This window comes from Eublepharis macularius, chromosome 7, assembly GCF_028583425.1.
Source record: "Eublepharis macularius isolate TG4126 chromosome 7, MPM_Emac_v1.0, whole genome shotgun sequence".
Classification (NCBI taxonomy): domain Eukaryota; kingdom Metazoa; phylum Chordata; class Lepidosauria; order Squamata; family Eublepharidae; genus Eublepharis; species Eublepharis macularius.
The window spans coordinates 19,285,284-19,306,572 of record NC_072796.1 but is presented as its reverse complement, the minus strand read 5'-3'; the positions used below and the strand labels follow the sequence as shown (position 1 = coordinate 19,306,572).

Genomic DNA, 21,289 nt, shown 5'->3' with positions numbered 1-21,289 from the left:
TGAAAGTGAACCAATGGACATGGCTTGAGAACCACTGAGTGACCAAAAGAAAGAAAAAGAAGGGGGTGGGGGAGAAATGGAGAAATGTGTCCGCAAACCTTAAGTATTTTAGATTGAACTCTGTAATTAATCCACATAATTGTATATAAGAAACCACAAAAGTATGCCCCTTCTGTTCCAAAATAGAACTGAAAGACTGTGGGTTGGATCACTCTTAGATTTTTGTGGGTGCAAGGGGGGGTTGTTTTTTGCTGATTCGCCCACCCTTATCGACAGGATACCTCCAGTTTCCCATAGCTAGTCCTGAAGGAGCAGCATTTTAAGGGCACGTTGGGCTGCTGTGGGAGGGGGGAATTGATGAAAATTGTTCCCTTTACAGTTATAGGAATGTCTGTGGGATCCAACACTATATCACAATTAGTTTTATAAGAGGACAATGGTTATATCTGACCCTTTCTAGAAATTACATGAAAACTGGAGAGGAATAAATAACTCACTGGATTTTGAAACTGTTGAACAGAATTTTTGGTAAGCTTGTATTTTTATTTCACTTGCATAATTGTTTTAAAATTAGGTCAAAGTTGGGGATAAAGAAGTAGATGTTATGAATGGATTCCGGCTTTATATTACCACCAAACTTCCCAATCCAGCATATACACCTGAGATTAGCGCTCGCACCTCTATTATTGATTTTACCGTCACTATGAAAGGTTTGGAAGATCAGCTTCTAGGGAGAGTCATTCTAACAGAAAAACAGGTAGGTGGGACAAAAAAAATCTTTTAAAACCATTGTAAAATTAACATTCTTACATCTGGTTTGTAATTGTTTACAGAGGTTGTTTTTTTGCTGGCAGATGTGGAAATAAGTAGAGCGGACACCATTAGCTGGGATAATAAATGGGCAAACTTTATTCAATTTTGCATCAGTCAAAGAAGCTGTAGCACTAATGTGCCCACCCCTTTTATACTAGGGATGCCATTCCCCTGCCCCACCCTGTGCCCCCTGCCTCTACTCACCTGGCCAGCAGGGGAGGAAAGGTAGGGGAACGCCACCCCACGCATGCTCCTGGTGCGGCGCGACAAAGTCATCTCCAGAAGTGACATCATCATACCGCCCCAGAGAGTGCTCCTGTGCTTCTCAGCGGGCCAATTTTCACTCCAGACTTCCCAGAAGTGATGTCATTGCATAGCCACAGGAGCGTGTATGCAAGGAGCACCTGGGAACAACAAAGAGGCAGGTGCCAGGTCCCCCGCCCTCCCGCTGGAAGGGTCCGGGGGCCTGGCATCCCTATTTTGTACCTAGTCACAGTGTGGGCCCTTGATGGGCTAGAGAAGAGTCAGACCTCTTGTGCCTTCACATCCCAGACTTCATGGGCGAGGCCACCCTGACTTCGAGGCATCATCTGTCCTTGTAATACCAGCTGTATTAAGACAATGCTACATGTTCTTTTCTATTGTCTTTTTTATGCCAATATTCGTTTAAAATATTCCAGCTCTATTTTAGCTAATATGACGGGTTCTTCTGATTCCCACAAGGTTTACTGTCTTTTAAATGATTTCTCCTCCGATATAACTGAGCAGGTAGAAAAGTTTTACAACTCGCTGTAAACCTGTGCCAGGAGAAATTTCAGAAATAACTGTTGATTTCACGCAACTGTATTATGTTATATTTTGTTCTTTTTTTCTCTGTACCGTCCTATTTTCTTTATTATATGTCACTATAGGCTGATCGAATCAAATCGATCTGTCTCCTGTGTACAGCTCAGTCTCATCCTTGTCAAGCATATTATTGCTTGAGGGAGGTGAGCAAGGTCTCTGGCTCGATGATAATGCCTTCCCTCAGAGGGGTTCTCTCCCAGTTCCAGGAAGGCCACGAGTGCCCAGGCCTCTGGTTTTAGGACTGCCCCTACTAACTGATGCCTCGGGTGCTGACTAGGGGCAGATATTCTACATAGTCAAGGACAGGGTTTTTTTCCCAGCAGGAACGCAGTGGAACGGAGTTCCGGAACCTCTTGAAAATGGTCACATGGCTGGTGGCTCCGCCCCCTGATCTCCAGACAGGGGAGTTTAGATTGCCCTCCGTGCCACCGAGCGGCGTGGAGGGCAATCTCAACTCCCCTCTGTCTGGAGATCAGGGGGCAGAGCTACCAGCCAAGTGACCATTTTCTCCAAGGGCAACCCACTGAGTTTTACCACCTCTTTTCCCAGAAAAAAAGCCCTGGTCAAGAACCATTCCCAGCTCTGTTAGCCAGAGAAACCAGGGACTGAATCCAGGATCTTCTTCAAGGAAAACATAAGCTGTAGAGAGCAAATGGTCATTCCACAGAATTGTTTTTGCAAAAGTCTCCCAAAGCAGTTTTCTTCTAGCATAAGAGCTCTTCCATCTGGGATTCTATCCTGTGACTGGTAATAACAACAGGATTCTTGTTATTGGTAATAACAGCAGGTAATAACAACAGATTAGCTTTCTAAGTATTCTTTTTGCACGGAGGAGTAAATGCAGAGCTATGCTAAAAAACTAAACTTGTTTGACCAGTACAGTAAGCAGTTTTGCAAGTGTGGTGGAGTTTCTCGGTGGAAGGTCACAAGTCCTATCAGTCAACATTTTTTTCTGGAAGGAAGAGGGCAGACCGTTGCGTGTGGCAAACTCAGATTATAAACCTCTTAATACCATGCTGTAAAAATGAAAAGACTGGACTTCATGCAGGCTTTCAGCCAGACATTGTATCAAATCCCGCTGAAATTTCTGCATGCACTTGGTTGCCAGCTGGCTTTCTTGCTGTACTTGAGTAGAAGCCAAGCAGCTGCAGCTTCTGAAAGAGATTTTGAATGAATGATGAAGACTTCATAGAATAACAAGTGCCTAGCTTACTTCTAAACACCTCTGTGAAAGGTTTGGGCTGGTGCATTTGTTGTTTATTGCCAAGATGTCCACCTGGGCAGATAAAGGGGCTTTATTGAAACTTCACTATAGAGCATATAACTATTGCACGCTAATGTGTGCAATAGTGTCCTTGCTACTGATTTTAATGTCTTTCAAACATCTCAGGTTAGAATACTTATAGCTCTCCTTGACACTTTTAACAACAACAACAACTGTGCTTATATGCCACTCTTCTAGACAGGTTAATGCCTACCTAGAGTGGTGAACAAGTCAGTGTTATTATTATCTGCACAATACAGCTGGGGAGCTGGGGCTGAGAGGGGAGTGACTTACCCAAGGCCACCTACTGAGCTCATGGCAGTAGTGGGATTTGAACCAGTAGAGTGCTGATTCGCAGCTGAACTACTTAACCACTGCTGCTGGCTTACAATATTAATTAAAACACTGAAAGAAAGCCACTGTGGTATAGTGGTTAGATTGTCAAACTAGGTTCTGGGATCCAGGTTCGAATCCCCACTCTTCCATGGAAGCTTGCTGGGTGACCTTGGGCCAGTCTCTCAGCCTAATCTACCTTGCAGGGTCTTTGTGAAGATAAAATAGAGGAGAATGATGTAAGCTAGTTTGTGGTGCCTGCTGGGGAGAAAGGTGGGGTATAAATTAAATAAAATAATTAAAAAAACCTGTGAAACCTATTCAAGTGGAAGTATAAGCCATATCCTAAAAATTCGCAAACCATTTCAGTTCCCTGCTACAAAAACAACAAATGTGGATTAGGTAAAATAAAGGAATTTGGCTTGGAGTTGAAGCGACAATGGTCCCAGGCAAGGGGGCAGGGGGTAGTTACCAGGTTGCCATCAAAAAATCAATGAATATCAAAATCAATACTTATTAAGTGCAATAATGTATAACAATACACGCTGCCAAAACACAACCAGGCACAAGGTCAGCTGCCTCTTTACTATTTGGAGATGATGGAGTTATGTGCTGCGTTTTGATTGGAATTCATCCTTAGTGGTAACTGCCCGGAAGAAGACAGCAGGAAACGGGTGGACACAGCAGTACCGCCGTCGCAGTTACTTTTCATTGGACTTCTCTATTACTTTGCAGAAGAACTGCTTTACACTCGGAGTGGATTTCATTAACATCTCCGCCTACTGGATTTAGACTTTTGATTGCACCAAGCACAACCACTTTAGATTGAATTAACTTTACGACCTTTGCACTGTGCACTTCATAGTAATTGTAATATTTCATTGCTCATTGACCTTGTGCCTGGTTGTGTTTTGGCAGCGTGTATGGTTATACATTATTGCACTTAATAAGTATTGATTTTGATATTCATTGATGTTTTGGCATTATTTACGGGTATCAGTTAGTTGATCACGGGGCTCCTTCGAGCCTTTTCTCTTCTATGATTTTCCGTGATTCTCTCCGTTTGCTACATCATTGGGAAGTCAGCTACCTATCTGACCTAAGAAGACATGAGCCCTGCAAAGAAGGCCTCAGTTCACAAGTGGGATCACTGGGGTGAAGGCAGATTTTGTAGGGCTTCGTAGGTCAAATCCAACATCTTGAATTGTGCACAAAAACCAATGGGCAACCACTGAAGGTGGTCCAATATTAGTATGGCGTGATCCCTCCCATGTTGTCCCAGTATGCCATATTCTGGACTAGTTTTGTTTTCTGCAAGCTTTTCAAGGGCATCCCCATATGCCACACATTGTGCTAATGAGGCTTGCATTTTCACCCGCGTGTTCATATCTGCATGTTCATCCGCAACATGGATAACTGGATAACTGACATTTGTGGATTCTAGCACATCCTCCGTGACATGGAAGAATGCTATATGATAGTGTTTGGAATGTAATAGCAAAACGGGTGTCCGTGTTGCATGCTGAAAGTGTTGCTACTGATGAAGAAGAATTGCTACCACATGTTACACCTGTTAGTATTCTGGGGCTATATCTCTTCTTTGCAAACTTTTCATCTCAAAATGGAAACTAATTAAAATAAATGAAATGAGCAAATGTTCCCTCGTTTCTTTCTGGATTACCTTTTCATCCTTTGGCTTCAAATATATTTGCATTTTTAATGTTCAGATTTCCTATCATGGCTTGTCCAAAGAAAACTCATAACTCTCATAAATTACTTTCACGATCCTCAATTACATTTCTTTTTATTTCTACAGATTGCACATGACACAGGTCTTCCGTTTTAATGGAAGGAAGACTTTGAGCTTGTTATGGTCAAGTCACAATCCACGGAATGAGACTCACTTTTGAATTAGATGCAGTTAACTTTTTGGTTGCTTTAAAAATACAAAATGAATCATTCCTAAACATACATTATTTAGATTTATTCTGGTAATTTAATCATGCATACATTTAGCATTTCATAAGTTGCTTAGATGAATATCCAGATCAACTGCAATGGCTGCCGTTTTAGCATTTGCCTCTAGCACCATGTTGCCATATGAGAGACATATTGGTTCTTTTTTTTTCTTCTCGTTGTTGGGTTGCTGCCATTATTTAATTTATTTATTTATTATTAAATTTATAGTCTGCTCTCCCCGCGAGCGAGCTCAGAGCAGATAACATCACGTATCATATATCACAATAAAAATCACATTTAAAAACATAAAAGTAAGTGAACATAGAACTCTAGGCGGCAGGCCATATTGCATTAACCCGACCAAAATATCTGGCAGGCTGTATCAAGTGTATCAATGGGAAGCTGGGGTGAGGGGGTTTCAGTCCCCCTCAACAGGAGACCAGCAGGGGAGGCCACCACTGCCCTGGCTTCAGCCATACACCTGGTGGAACATCTCTGTCTTACAGGCCCGGTGGAAGGTTAGCAAATCTTGCTGGGCCCTAACTTCAACGGAGGGTTCCACTAGGTTCGTGCCAGGACTGAAAAGGCCCTGGTCCTGGTTGAGGCCAGTTGGGCATCCTCGGGGCCAAGGAACACTAGCAGTTGTTTTTTGGCTGAACAGAGTGCCCTCTGGGGAACACACGGTGAGAGGTGGTCTCATTACGTCTTCCAGTGGCAGAGGCTAGAATGATAGAGCTGATAGGGTTGCCTTGCCAGTCCCCTGCTGGGGGTGGGAGATCCCCGTTCCCACCCTCCACCCCTGCCCCCACTTACCTGGCCGCTGGGGGAGGCACAGGCCTCCCAGGTGCGTTTCCGGGCATGCAGCGCACTCCTGGGTGGCACCGTGCACTCCCACAGGCCTAAACAGGCCCGAAACGGCCAGGAATGGGCCGCTGCTGGGCGGGGGAGCACTCCCCCACCTGGCAGCAGCCCAACCCTGGCCATTTCGGGCCTGATCCAGGCCATTTCTGGCCCGATCCAGTCAGTTTTGGGCCCAATTCAGCCTGCATTGGGCCCCCCATGGAGCACAAGAGTGCTCCCAGGGTGGCTACAGCCTGCGCGATGATGTCACTTCCTGGAAGTGACATCATCACACAGCCCTGGAGGCGCATGCATGCGTGCTGCACACGCACACGATGGGGAAGAAGGCAAGGTAGGTGCCAGGCCTTCAGTCTCCCATTGGCGAGGTTGAGGGACCTGGCAACTCTAACCAGTCCTTGAAGACTAAAGTACAATTTTGGTTACAGGGGTCTCCCACTTGTAATCTGTCCCTTGAGTAGCTGATTCATTAGTGTTCCACTAGCTTCGTAGATGAAGTAGATATTTGATGTAAATAAAATTAGTTGATTATATGGAGGATTTCTTTGATCAGTTAAGTTTTCTTATAGATGAAGCTTTTCAATTTCCTTTGTAGCTTGCTCAAAAAAAATTAGAGGGCTTGTTGTTTTAGAAGCATTTTGTTTAGGGACGGGCTAATGTCAGCACTGTGGGATAGCTGAGATGGAAGGGTAAATGATTCAATATATGTTTGATTTAATCCCCATTCCATTAAGGAAAGAAAGAAAATCAAATTCCTTTTAGACGGGTTGAACAAGAAGCAGTATTTTGGAGAGTATTTTGGGCTGCAGTAAAATGGGGAAGACGATAAATTCCCATTGTGCTGATGGAAATCTAAGCTTTTGAAGTTGGATCATTTGAGATATTCTAGGAAGCAGCAGATATCTTTTCAGAATTAAAGAATTCTTTTTGTTAAATTTCTGAGCATTTATGAATATTGATACTAATAGTCTTTTTCTGTAATTACGGTATTGTATTTTATGGTATTATTAATGATGGATATGGATTAAGTAATGTGAATTTTTAAAAATTATTAAATATTGAAAAAAGATACTGAGCGCTGAAGCAGAGGGTGGGGCAGCTAGCATCTTGAATATGTGGAAGTTTTTGAGTCTCGTTCAGAAGGGATATTGAAGGATTTGGGGGAGAAAGGATGTTGCTAAGCCAGGGCAGGATTTTTCTCCAGGTGTCATATGTCTGTTAGATGAAGTGAAATACAGCAGATTGGTTGTTGTGGGTTTTCCGGGCTGTATTGCCGTGGTCTTGGCATTGTAGTTCCTGACATTTCGCCAGCAGCTGCTGGCGAAACGTCAGGAACTACAATGCCAAGACCACGGCAATACAGCCCGGAAAACCCACAACAACCATCGTTCTCCGGCCGTGAAAGCCTTCGACAATACATACAGCAGATTCTTCGCATACTTCAGAGAGTGTAAGAACTTCTTTACCAAGATCTACCTAGTCTAGTGTTCAGTTTTCTTACAGTGACCATCCACATTCCGCTGGTAGCTCACATGCATGGTATAGATGTGGTAGACTTTCCCATTTGTCCTCATCAGCTGGTATTAAAAGGTATCCTGCCTCTGTACATGGAGGTTCCATCTAGTTGTTCTGGACAGTAGTTGTTAGTAGATTCATCTTCCACAAATTTATATCTTCCATTTTTGAAAGCTGAGTAAGCTATCAACTGCATCTTGGGTCAGTAAACTCCGTAAGGTAACCACACACTGACTAAAGATGGTTCTCTAGCTAGAATCTCTGCTTTGTTCACAGTTTTATAAACCTTTGCTGTGTTTCTCTTTTGGATACTCCCTGCCCTTAAATTAAAACCCCGAAATATTTGTTAATCTTTCCTTTTCCTGCCTTTTTCTGTGTCCTTTCCAATCTATGATACCTTTTTTGAGATTGGATTATTAGAACCCTACATTTTGAGAGGCACAAAGGCCCTTGGGGATCAAGGCTATAAAAATAATAGCGAAAAATATATGTTCCTTCCAGAAATATAAATTCTGTATTGAGTCATGTCTCTCTCCCTCCAGCATGACTTGGTCATTCAGTGACATGGTAGCCTCAGTGGTATACTGTATTTGCTACTCTGTATTATATACTGTAATGAGTCTGCTTTTAACAAGGTATTCCATTGATGTTTAGCTTTGTGATGTGCTTTAACAGGAGCTGGAAAAAGAGCGAACCGATCTTATAGAGGACGTGACTGCTAACAAAAGGAAGATGAAGGAACTGGAGGATAACTTGCTGTATCGACTGACAAGCACACAGGGCTCTCTGGTGGAAGATGAGAGCCTCATTGTTGTACTCAGTAACACAAAGAGGACAGCTGAAGAGGTGACACAGAAATTGCAGATCTCTGCTGAGACTGAAATACAGATCAACTCAGCTCGGGAGGAATACAGGCCAGGTAAGTTGGGCCTGGTGTTGTGATGGAAATGTCTCAAGCCAGTGGTCCAAATCATGATTGGAGTGGAGGGAGGCGAGGATCAGAAAACGTGAAGCAAAGGATTTATGCAGTTGATACCAATGTGTGGTTTTCTTTGAAGACAGCAGCCCAGCTCCCATGTTACAGTGAATGCACCTACATCCAACATGTACCTGCGTACTCCTGTTTGTAAGAAAAAGCCAGTGTGTAATCACTTTACAAACCAGGAATCAGCACCTGGATAAACGTGTAGTTTCAACCACACATTCTGCAGCTCACATTTTGAATGTAACATGAGAATCACTCAACACATACATAAGGAAAAAATCAAGTGAACACTGGACAGAGATTGTAAACGCGATCGCTGTAACTTGTGAACAGGGATGATATTGCTAATCAATGGCATATCGACAATCTAAGTGCGACCATGTTCAAAAGCAATAAAGTGTATTACTCATTGGAAACCGCGTGTTTTTAAAGCATCAACATTTCAATGAGTTGTTTTAAAATGTGCCAAGCAACAAAAAGAAAAGGAGGGAATATATAGTGTGTTCTTTGGTTTAAAACAGACAGCAAGGGTTATTATTGAGAGATCCTTTCTAGCTGTTTAGCATGAAAAATGTTCGTAATTGTTAGTAATGTAAAAAAAAAAAGTATGTATGTGTCACTTCTTCAGGGACCAGTTTGAAGAGGTTCACAAAATAAAACCATGAGAATAAAAGATCATTAAAATTAACAAACCATTTTAAAAAAGAGCATAGAAGACCAGAGTATGAAAGTGCTCAAAACATTTAGCAGCCTAAATGATCCTCATAACAGTCCTCATTTGAGAAGTAAATTATGAAAACAATTTTAAAAATCAATCCCCTAGTTCAAAGCCTGGGTAGAAAGCAATCTTTTAGCCTGGGGACTAAAAGAGAATAGGGTAGGTGCCAGGTGAGCTATTCGTGTTCCAAGGCAATTCATTTGTTCTACATTCTACATTAATCAAATTCACCCTTCCTTTTTGTTTTGCAGTTGCCACAAGAGGCAGCATTCTCTACTTCCTCATAACTGAAATGAGCATGGTGAATGTCATGTATCAAACTTCACTTCGACAGTTCTTGGGCCTGTTTGATCTTTCACTTGCCAGGTAACTAGGAGAGCTTTCCCATTCCAGAGATACAGTAATCAGTAGGCCTGGAGTTGCATGCTGGGTTTTATTTTATTTTTGTGGAGGCTTGGTTTTATTTAGAGAATTGAAGTGATGGTGAAGAATGAATTTTTTTGCAGCCCCAACATTTCTTTCTTTTGTGCATTATAACCAGTTGATCAGATTTGCATGTTTTTACTCCCCTACAAAAATCCTGCAAAACTTATTTGGTGAGAGGTGATGGGAAGGTAGGAAGATACTCTGGTCTCAGTAATGGTTCCATAATAGCCCTTTGCAATATGATTGTCTCTCCCTGATCCAGGGGCATCTTTACAGTGTATTTCAACCCTTCCATTTTCCTTTTTCATGTTGAATGAGCAAATTAATAATTCTTTTATCACATGGTAAAACACAGCAGTATTATGGATTGATTTCCTATAAAATTGTTGATTATTTCTGTTAACCTTCCTCCTCAAGTGGTTGAATTCTTCTAGCTAGTGTGTGTGTGTTTGTGTGTGTGTGTGTATGTGTGTGTGAGAGAGAGAGAGAGAGAGAGAGAGATGACTAACAAAAGGGAGCAATATGGAACGGGAAAGTCTTTTAACTGGTATACAGACATAAAAACATTGAAGAGCCTGGCCTTTGATTTAGGAAGGTGGCAAAAACCGTTTGGAGAAAGCTGGAGATTGAATCTTCACCCCGTGAAACGGAAGAGATTGTTTAGCCAGATCCTGTTTGCCCTTAAGTGACAATGGACACTCCATTCCTCTTCCTTTCAAATAACTTCATATTATGGTTGTTGTGGATTTTACATCCCCCAAGTTTATTATTATATTATTCCTGCCATGCAAGACGAATGGGTCTGGTGATACATCTGCATGTGCCCATGTGTGCCCATGCAGGATCATGTGTGTGCTGAATGGGGAGGCAGTTTCAGATTGAGGTGGAATCAATCAATGGCCTGCAAAGTAGAGGCCGTTGACTTGTCTAACCCTGTGGTAGAGAGTCCATGCATGAGAGATCCTTGGCTCAGCAATGCTTAACAACTCATTAGCAAGTCAGTGGGTAAGAAAATGGGAGTAGATTAAAGCTTCATTTTCTACTAAATATCTTCTGATACAGTGAATTATCTGGTTAGTTTCCAGATTTCTTATGGCTCTCTCTCTGTGTTTGTGAGTTCATGCCTGTATACGCATGTAGATTTTTAATGTATTCCCGTAAGTACTAGTAGAATACATGTGATTGCGTCATGCAAGGAAGCCCATTGGTCAGTCTAGCCTAGCGTTTGCTGTCCAAAACATGAGACTTTAAACTTGGGGGATGCAACTGACACATCATAAAATACTTTTGCTTGCACAATCTGTGCCCTACTGCTGAGCTATGGCCTCTGACTGATCTATTGTCAGGGAAAGATTTCACTTTGTGGCTATTTCTTTTAAAAAATGTTTTGTGTTAGGCTCTGCTAGGCTGTAATATGTCCCACAGGTATTCCTGACTTGGGAAGCCTTTGGCTGAGAGAGAGGATGAACATCATAATTTCAGTAATTGTAAAACAAATAGCCCTAAAACAACTAGTATATATTCTATTCTGCACCGTGAATTTATGCTGTTAGTTAGAATTATGTGACAAAGCTTTGCAAAAGAGTTAATAAAAAATCAGTCAGGACAGGTAGTGAATCTGATGAGGGTCAAAATGCTCATTTGTATAAAACAAAATACTGCCATTTTCAGTCTTTTAATGTGGAGGTCTTTTCTCACCATCTCAAATAGGTCTAGACGTTGGACTGTGTCAGCTGAGTAGAGTACAGCGTCATATTGATTTGGTTACAGCGGCCCTGTTTGTTTCTTTGAGTGCTTCCGCACATGTTGGATAATTCACTTCCAATCTTCTTTATAGATCATTTGGAATGGATTTTTTTGTGTGTGGAACAAAAAATCCACCTCAAACGATTGATAAAGTGCATTATCCAACATGTGCGGAATCAGCCTTTAGTAACTCAGGATGGTGCATGCAGCTTTGAAATGCTTTCTTCTTTTCATATTAAACAAGCCTTTAAAGATCTCCACCCACAAGGCCTTGCATCATGTTTTCATTTTCTCTCCCCACCCTTTTTATATAGGTCTGTCAAGAGCCCCATTACGAGCAAGAGAATCGCCAATATCATTGAGCATATGACCTATGAAGTCTATAAGTATGCGGCACGAGGGCTTTATGAAGAGCACAAGTTTCTGTTCACGTTACTGCTTACCTTGAAGATTGACTTGCAGCGGAACAGAGTCAAGCACGAAGAGTTTTTAACTCTCATTAAAGGTCATAGCCTGTACACAGCATGCACAGCTTACCCGATTAGCGATTTAGCCACTTGTAGGCGTTTAAATTCTGTGCACACACAGTAAGAGATCGAGAGTCCATTTGCTTGTTCTGTGGCATGTAATGCACCTGTTATTTGAGCACTGGATCCTTTGTGTGTGTGTGTGTGTGTGTGTGTGTGTGTGTGGAGGCCTACCAAGAGAGAGCTAGTGTGCTTTAGTTTTCTAGTGTAAACATGTAAATGATGGGCAAAACGAGAAATTTCACGAAGGCAGGTCGATATCTAGGATTGGAGTGAAAGTGAAAAATCAGAGATGCAGAAATAAATAACGGAATAAATATAATGGGATTGGATCCAAAGGTGCTCTTCTGTTGGTGTAGTGGCACCTGTTGGGAGGGGGGAAATTGTTAGTGATTTCCCCCCTCCCACTGTATGCTGGCTCAAATTCTTTGGAGGACGAGTGATGTCTTCTCTAAAGGTTATTGGCACAGAGAGTGCCTTTTATTTCACTATTCAGTAATGTACCATGCATCCTGATGACCTTACATACATAATATTAATTAATATTAATATATTTTAAGCATTATTACTATAAATAAGAAATAATATGAATACTAACTTTTAAAAAAATGAGCGCCTCTTTATCCACTTTTCAAAAAACGCTAATTTCTTCTAGGTGGTGCTTCTCTGGATCTGAAAGCTTGTCCCCCAAAGCCAGCTAAATGGATCCTGGATATGACATGGCTGAATTTAGTGGAACTCAGCAAACTCAGACAATTTTCAGATGTTCTTGATCAAGTAGGTAACTGAGAGGAGGCCTGAGTATCCCGGCGGCCTTACTTGTCGTTGTTAGCTAGTAGCTAGTTCACATTGCGTGCTTTTTGCAATTTGAGGTGACTGCTGATGGGAGCCTATAAAAATGAAGCCAGTGCTTTAGAAAACTCCTTGTTCTCCACCGTGGGGCACTGTAGGTACACCAGCCAATTCTGAGCGAAAGCCATCTGCATTTGATAGTTATTTGGGAGAGAGTGGGTGTGTCCCTTTTGGTGCTGTGTGAACTTCAGGCAGTTTTCAGCAGAGAAAAGGCTGTGAGTGCACGGCTTAAGCATCTTTCCCCATCTATCCTACAAAAAACATTCATTTTAAAAAGTTAGAAGTTCTAATAAGCCTGTCAGGAGACTATTCTATGTGTCTCCTGTGTAACATCTAGCTTGGTTGTCAGTATTGTAATGTTTCTGTTCTCCCCACTTCTCCCTTCCAGCAAGATAGCAGACTAGCAGGAAGGTGTAAGGATATAATTATAACGTCTTGCAGTAGTTTCTTATAGTAAAGTATCTGAATTCTGGACATAGACCTGGCCTGGCATTCCCACCTATTACTCACTGAGCTTTTTCCCACGCAAGGTTCAGGAAATGTTCCTTTAATTCCAGTGCAAAACTGCACTGCTGGAAATGTGCATTCGATTTATCATCTATATGGAAACCGGCATAATGATATTTATAAATGGTACATTCAGTCCTGAGAGAGGGCATGTTTAGAATGCTCAGAATAGGCATTGAAGCTGCTTGATTTGAGAAGCCTTTTTGTATATGAAATGTAAACACGGAGAGAGAGAGAGAGAGAGAGAGAGAGAGAGAGAGAGAGAGAGAGAGAGAGACTCCCAAATGCCTCGGGGCCACTATCATCTAGCTCTTCAGTAGCCATCTCAACTGAGTTCTCCCTTCAGGGACTGCCAGATCTAGGTGCCTTCTACGGCTTCTGTCTCTCTCAAACATGTTGATTCTACTGGAGAACATGTTTCAGGAGGAGCAACAACCATTTTATCAGATTTAGGAGAAGATCAAGAAGAACATTATGAATAACAACAACATTTGATTTATATACCACCCTTCAGGTCAAATTAATGCCCACTCAGAGCGGTTTACAAAGTATGTTATTATTATCCTCACAACAATCGCCTTGTGAGGTGGGTGGGTCAGAGAGGGCTCTGAAAATGCGGTGACTGACCCAAGGTCACCCAGCTGGCTTCAAGTGGAGGACTGGGGAATCAAACCCGGTCCTCCGGGTTAGAGTCCCACCGCTCTTAACCCCTACACCAAACTAAATATCAGGCAGATGCAAAGTTCACTTTTGAGCGATCAGCGTAGGTGTAGCATCAATAGTGCAAGAGTCTACCAAGTTAACAGCCCATAACACCAACCGGAGCTGTTGTAACCCACCATATTGTGCTGTTTTTGTTAGTGGGAGAAGATTGAACCATGTCCAGCCCACTGGCAAAGATCAATGGATTTTCCAAATCAAATTGGAAACCAACGGGTGTATGTTACCCTAGCATTTCTGTCTGCATGCTCATTCTCACTCTCTGTTTCCAAATCCTGCACCCAGACCTCAAAGCCATCTCGCAAAGGTGGAAGCCAAGTCAGTAGACATGGCCTCTGGCACCTCCTAAGGAATTACAGATCCCATGTGTCATGATCACAGCCTATGTCTGCAGACCTCTTTCAGATACTAAGCTGGCCTGTGATTCACCTTTCTAAATGTGCCCAGGGAAAGCAGGGAAGAGAGGGCTGTAAAGCCAGTAGGAAGAAACCCACCATTGATGCTGATTGCTGTGACAGACACCTCTTTGGAATGTTTGTTTAACTGTTATCCTGGGAGAGATGAAGGCTGTTCTTGTCTTAAGGATGGAGCTGGGAAGGTGCTAGAGGCTGGCGTGTCTCTACCCCCTACCTGCCCCCCTCCTGCCGTCCCTCCAGGATGAACACCAATCCCGGTAGGGGATGTCCAGGTCTGCTTGGTGGTGCCCAAGGTATAGTTACAGATTATACTTCTATTTCTTTTATAGTAGTTGCAATCTTAGCTTATGATAACTTCCTATTCACGGTGTGCTCTCTCTCTCTCTCTCCTCCATATCTTTTATATTCTTCTGTAAACTAATAAAGCTGTTTCCTTAGTTAAGTAAGCTGAGCCAATGTGTCCTCACCTATGGGCCTTCTGCTTGAGCCATTGCTAGAAATCTCTACACGCTCAGAGGCTCATCAGCTTCCCAAATAGTGGGTGAACAGTCAAGCCTGTTCAGTTTGGGCAGTGGCAGCCTATTTTACTGTTTTTGAGCCGCAAAGCTTTCTGGTATGCCTTAAGCAGTCGCATTACATCCATGGTGATCCCAAGGGGAAACGGCCACACTGAGGTTGGATTTGTTTCAGCAGGTCAGGGTACTGCGTTATATAAAGAAGGTCTTCATATCTGTTGATTTAAAATGTTTAAATCCTACCTCATTTCCAGGCAGCTAACAAAGCAACAATTAGTTGCAAAGACAAAAAACAACATCGCGGTTCATCAAAATGGTAAAAATAAAACACCGGGTAAAACCGCAGCCAGAGCTACTAAGACAGTTCACCTTCTGCCAAATGCCCTCTTGAAATTAAACTGTCTTGTGTACCTTCTTAAATGCAGAGAGTGAAGGTGCCCTTGGCACCCGTTTTGGTAATAAAGGGCTGGTTCTGCCACAGGAAAAGCCCACAACCGATCTGCTGCCACGCAGACAGTCCTAAGAGAGGGCATATTTAGAATGCCCCAGGGTAGGCACTTGAATCTCAAAAAGCCTTCCTGTGTATGTGATGCAATCCATACTCTTCCCCATTGGCTTAACAGATCTCGCGAACAGAAAAACAGTGGAAAATTTGGTTTGATAAGGAGAAACCAGAAGAAGAGCCTGTTCCCAGTGGCTACGACCAAGCCCTGGACTGCTTCAGACGCCTCCTCCTCATTCGGTCGTGGTGCCCTGACAGAACCATAGCTCAGGTAAGTAAATCTGTTTAACAGGGTTGTGAATAAATTCTCCCCAGGCTGCAGATCAATACAGTTCTAGTACACAGTTTGGAACCTTTTAATAATGGAGTGGTGAGAGTTCGTGATGCTGCCCACTGTATTAATCAACTGTTCTGAAGTATTTTGTGTCTTGAAAGGGGGAAAAAAAGCCAATCCAATAACAACCACTTTTCACCGTTTGTGCGCTCAGTTGACATTGCTGTGATTGATCGGAATATACTAGCTACGACAGCAAATGTTCAACACAGAATTGTTAGCTGGGATTTTCCCCCTGTGTTTTCAAGGGCAAGGTCCTTGTCGAACAGCATTTAAGTGAGCATCAGAGAAGGAAAGAGATGGCGATGTGCCAAACCTTCCCCAGTTATTTTGTTTCCCGATAATAGGAACCTTGGTCATTCTGAAAGCTCCAAATCTCTGCGTACACAAAACACCAGTGTTAGTTGCATAGAGTACGAGGGAGTGACAAGTTCCTTTTATTGGGGTGAGGGAGAAGAGGATATACTTTAGCGGCTGGGGTCTTGCTGTTACCTTTTCCTTTCTAATCCACAACAATAGTTTTTTTTCTGACCCCCTCCCCGGTTTGGTTTGGAATGTTTTTTCCAGCATATGGATTGGGGGAGACAAAGAAGCTGGGATCATGTTTATTCCCAGCATCTGGAGAAGGCTGGTTACATACAGGTGCTGAATGTGGAGTCAGGGGAGGCTTGATGAATATATCTATATAAGTTTGGGAGGGTACATCAGCAGTGACCCGCTCCAACAAACAAATGAAGCTTCTTTTGCTGGGTTGGCCCACTCATTCCTCTGGCTCAGTCTTGCCTCGTCTGATTGGAAGGGGTTCTCTGAGCTGTTGCAAAGAGGTCTTTGAATACCCTTCTGTTGGCCATCCTTTTAATTGATAGCACTGAGTTATGGGCCCTTTTATGGGCCCTTCAGTTAAATTACTTTTCATGGCATGGGATGGCACTGCATTCTATGGTGCCCGCAGGAGATGCATCAGTGTGGACGGAGTTAATCAAATGGAACAGTTCATGATCCATGTTTTGTAATCTCATGGTTGGATTACTGCAACGTGCTCCACATGGGGCTGCCCTTGGAAACAACCCAGAAACTACAACTGATCCAGAATGTGGCAGCCCAACTATGGTCAGGGGCTGCCTGCTGGGAGCATCTTGCCTGTTTTGGAACAACTACATTGGGTAGCCAGTCTGTTTCCAAGCTAACTTGAAGGTACTGGTTATGACCTTGAAAGCCCTTCACAATCTGGAACCCATATATTTAAACAACCATCTCCTTCCATATGTCCCTGTGTGCCAACTATGGTCTTCATAGTAGGTATAGCAGCAGTGACCACATACTAGCCTTGCTAACAGTCACAATGTATTTTTTTTTTTTTTTTTTTTTTTTTTTTTTTTAATAAACTTTTTATTAACTTTAAAAAAACAACATACAATGCGTAAACAGGAAAACAAATTACACAATATTAAAGTCAACTATAATACAAGAAAAAACAGATAGCTTATAATATACTACCAGTTTTCAAATATAATATTAACAAAGGAAAAAGAAAATTTGCTTAGAGAATTGCAATATACCTAAGCAGAGAGGGAGGTTCTTTACAGTTTGTATGGAACCCAACATATTGCTCAGAAACACCATGAGACAAACAATAAATGCTTTGGAGGGTGTATATCATTGGTTAATAAGTAGTCAAAGAAAGGGAGCCATTTTGTCATAAAATCAGTTTCTTTTGGAAAATGCTGAGATATATAAATAGAATCATAAACTTTCTCCTGGATATAATAATCCCAGACTCTGGAAAACCAACTGTCGATAGATGGGATCTTGGGGGACTTCCAGTTAGCTGCCAAAAGGGATTTTCCGACCATTAGGAGGTCATTAATTAATTCTTTCCTAATGCTTGGGATATCTATGTTGTCCCATTGATTTAGAAAAATTAGCTTAATATCAAAGGGTATTTCATAACCTGTTATTTCTTTTATATTTTTTAAAATCTCTATCCAATAGTTTTTAACTAGGGGACAATTCCACCAGCAATGATCGAAAGAACCTATCAAATTACATCTTTTCCAACAATAAGGTGACTGAGTTTGTGAAAATAATGAGAGTCTCTTTGGTGTTAAATAACATCTGTGGATAATTTTATAAGCTTGAATTCTGTTGTTTATTATGCGAGAATCTCTTATATTAGAAGACCAAATTTTTTCCCATTGGTCTGGGGGAATTACAGATCCACAATCGGTTTGCCAGTCTAGCTGATATTTCTGAGGTTTTAATTCAAAGGTATTAAGAAGCAAATTATAAAGTTTGGATATCAAACCTTTTTGCGTCCAATCTGTTTGATTTAAGAGCTGTTCAAATTCTGTCATAGGGTTACTAAGGATTTGTTTAATTCCAATTTGATACATCATGTGAGAAAGTTGAAGATAAGTAAACCATTGCATTTTTTGTTGTAATTTATGTTCTAAGTCTTGTTTATCTAAAAAACCTGTACTTGTGGATATATCAATTAAACGAGTTAAATTCTGTTGTTGCCAGAAAGACATAAAAGAATTAGATTGGCCTGGGGGAAACCATGTTTGTCCTAAAAAGGATGAAAACCGGGATAATTTTGGCAAAATCTTTTTTTTGTATTGAGACCATATGCTCAGTATATCCACTAAAAAAGGATTATTTATCAATTTGCATAAATGATCATTTTTAACATTCCATATTAAATTCTGTATTACAAGAGGTGCATAATTAGGATGTATCGTTGTAACCCAATTCAAAGAAGTTGGGGTTCGTAAAATCTGGACTACATTCAATAACCTGGTAGCTACTTGGTATGTGTTAAGGTCTGGGTAATTAAAACCCCCTTTCCCATATTTCAGTCGGAGTGTGGTAAAAGCAATTCTCTGTTTTTTATAGTTCCATAAAAATTTATTTAACAAACTTTGCCAATTTTTCATCGTTTTCTGCGGGATCTTGAGTGGAATTGCTCTCATAAGAAATAAAAGTTTTGGCAGAATAAATGTTTTAATTATATGATACCTTTCAAACCAAGAGAGATTTAATTTGTTCCATTTGCCTAAGTTCAATTTTATTTGTTCTATAACTGCATTATGATTTAGTTTAAACAGTTGCTTCAAATCTGTAGAGATATTAATGCCCAAATATTTTATGTATTTAGAGACCCAACGATAATTACAGATTTTTTTTAGATGGGTAATTGAATCTTTTTGAATATAGACTGGGAGCAATTGAGATTTCATTTGGTTAATTGTTAACCCTGAAATATTACTGAATTTTGTTAGTGTCTCCTGTAGGGGAATAATCGATTTAATTGGATTTACCAAATAGAGCAATAGGTCATCAGCAAAAAGGCTTAATTTAAAGTTGTAAATTTTGGTGGTAATCCCTTGTATTTGGGTGTCATTCCTAACAGTCTCTGCTAAGGGTTCCATAGCCAAAATAAATAAAATGGGGGAAAGTGGGCAACCTTGTCTCGTACCTCTCTGAATGGCAATTTTATTTGAAAAAAACCCATTGATTTTAATTTGAGCTGTATTTTGTGAGTAAATCGTGTCTATCATTCTTAGAAATTTATCACCAAAACACATATGTTTTAACACTGATTTAAGATATTGGATCTCAATGGAATCAAAAGCTTTTTCAATGTCGAGAGAAATAAAAGCAGACTCTATATTATTTGTTTGGCAGTATGAGATTAAGTTTAGAGTTTTGTAAATATTGTTAGTCAGGTCTCTAGATGGAATAAAACCAGATTGGTCCTGGTGAATATAGTGGGAAATGAATGAATTTATCCTTTTAGTTAGAACCATAGTGAAGATTTTATAATCTTGGTTTAAAAGGGATATGGGTCTATAAGACCCCGGGTTGGTAACATCTCTGCCCTGTTTTGGTATTACAGTAATTGAAGCATTTGTCCAAGAAGGAGGCATCTTACCACATTCTAAAACTTCATTACAAACTTCAGTTAAAGGTTTGCTTATAAGCATGATAAATTTTTTGTAATATTCTGATGGAAATCCATCAGGACCTGGCGATTTATTATTTGGCAATGATTTTATTGCTTCTGATATTTCCTGTTGAGTAATTGGGCTATCTAAAAGAGATTGATGCTTAGTGTCCAGTTTTTTTAAATTTGCTAGTGACTGTAAAAATTGCAAAATAGACTTCTGATTTGGTTTTTTGGATGTATATAACTGAGTATAGTAATCCTCAAAAACATTCAAAATCTCTTTTGTTGTGGTGTGAGCTACTCCCTTAGTGTCGATTATTTTCTTAATGCACCTTTGTGTCTCTTTGTCTTTGATCTTGTGGGACAAAAGTCTAGAAAATTTGGGTGAATTGAACCAGTAATTTATTTTAATGTATTGTAGCTTTTTTTGGATTTTATTGATATCTAATGATTCAAGTAATTTACGTTGAGATAGTAATTTTTTATAAATTTTTTTACTGCATGTTCTTTTATGGGTAGCTTCTAACATTTTTATATTCTCTTGGAGTTCCTGTTTAAGGATATTTCTTTGTTTATTAATATGTGCTGAAAGAGATATTAAATGTCCCCTTGTAACAACTTTCACTGTATCCCAAAGTATGCTTGGTGAAATGTTTTCTGTTTTATTATCAATGATAGCTAATTCTATAATCTTGTTAATTTCTGTGACTGTTGTTTGATTGGTAATTAAGGACTTATTGAATGACCAAAATTTTGGTTTGAAAAAATTTGGATTGATTTGTAATGAACATTTGACCCATGCATGATCTGACAAGGTAATATTACCTAATTCAGAGCTGACTATATTGTCTGTAATTGAATCAGAAACTAATAAATAATCAATTCTAGTGTAAATGTTGTATTTTGAAGAAAAATAGGTAAAATCTTTTTCATTTTTGTGTTGATACCTCCAAATATCAATCAGGTTATTGTTCTCTAAAAGGCGTGCTAGACCGGAGTAGTCATTCTTATATTTAGATGTCTTCTGTTTGGGTCTAGATCTATCTAGTTTATAATTTATTATATAATTTAAATCTCCCCCTAAAATCTGAGTGCCTTCACTAAATTGTGTAAATTTGTCTAAAGAATTTTTTATAAATGTTAGTTGGTCCTGGTTAGGTGCATATATAGAACCAAAGGTGTATAGCTGGTTTTCAATTGTACCCTTAATGAATAGAAACCTGCCCTTAGAGTCTCTAATTAAGTCATTAAGTTGAAATGGTAAAGTTTTTGAAATAAGGATGGACACCCCTCTTGCTTTGGAAGTCCCAACTGCATGGTATTGTAAATGATAACGATTAGACTTCAAGTTTTTTGTATGTTTAGAATCAAAATGAGTTTCTTGTAGTAAAATAATGTCTGAACCTGTTTTAGATAATTCAGAAATAATTCGTTTTCTCTTAATCGGATTTCCAAGGCCACGTACATTAAAGGAAATAACTTTGAGATGGTCTGCCATATCTAT

The 21,289-nt window shown here is 40.5% G+C and overlaps 1 protein-coding gene across 1 annotated transcript in view; it reads left to right on the top strand.

Annotated features, from left to right (window-relative positions):
* DNAH5 (dynein axonemal heavy chain 5) overlaps positions 1-21,289 on the top strand; it is a 163,144-nt gene that overhangs the window by 122,711 nt on the left and 19,144 nt on the right. The window contains exons 65-70 of the mRNA XM_054985833.1: positions 575-757; positions 8,264-8,507; positions 9,543-9,657; positions 11,778-11,968; positions 12,646-12,767; positions 15,624-15,773. Coding sequence (XP_054841808.1) covers positions 575-757; positions 8,264-8,507; positions 9,543-9,657; positions 11,778-11,968; positions 12,646-12,767; positions 15,624-15,773 — 1,005 coding nt within the window. The remainder of the gene's footprint in view (positions 1-574; positions 758-8,263; positions 8,508-9,542; positions 9,658-11,777; positions 11,969-12,645; positions 12,768-15,623; positions 15,774-21,289) is intronic.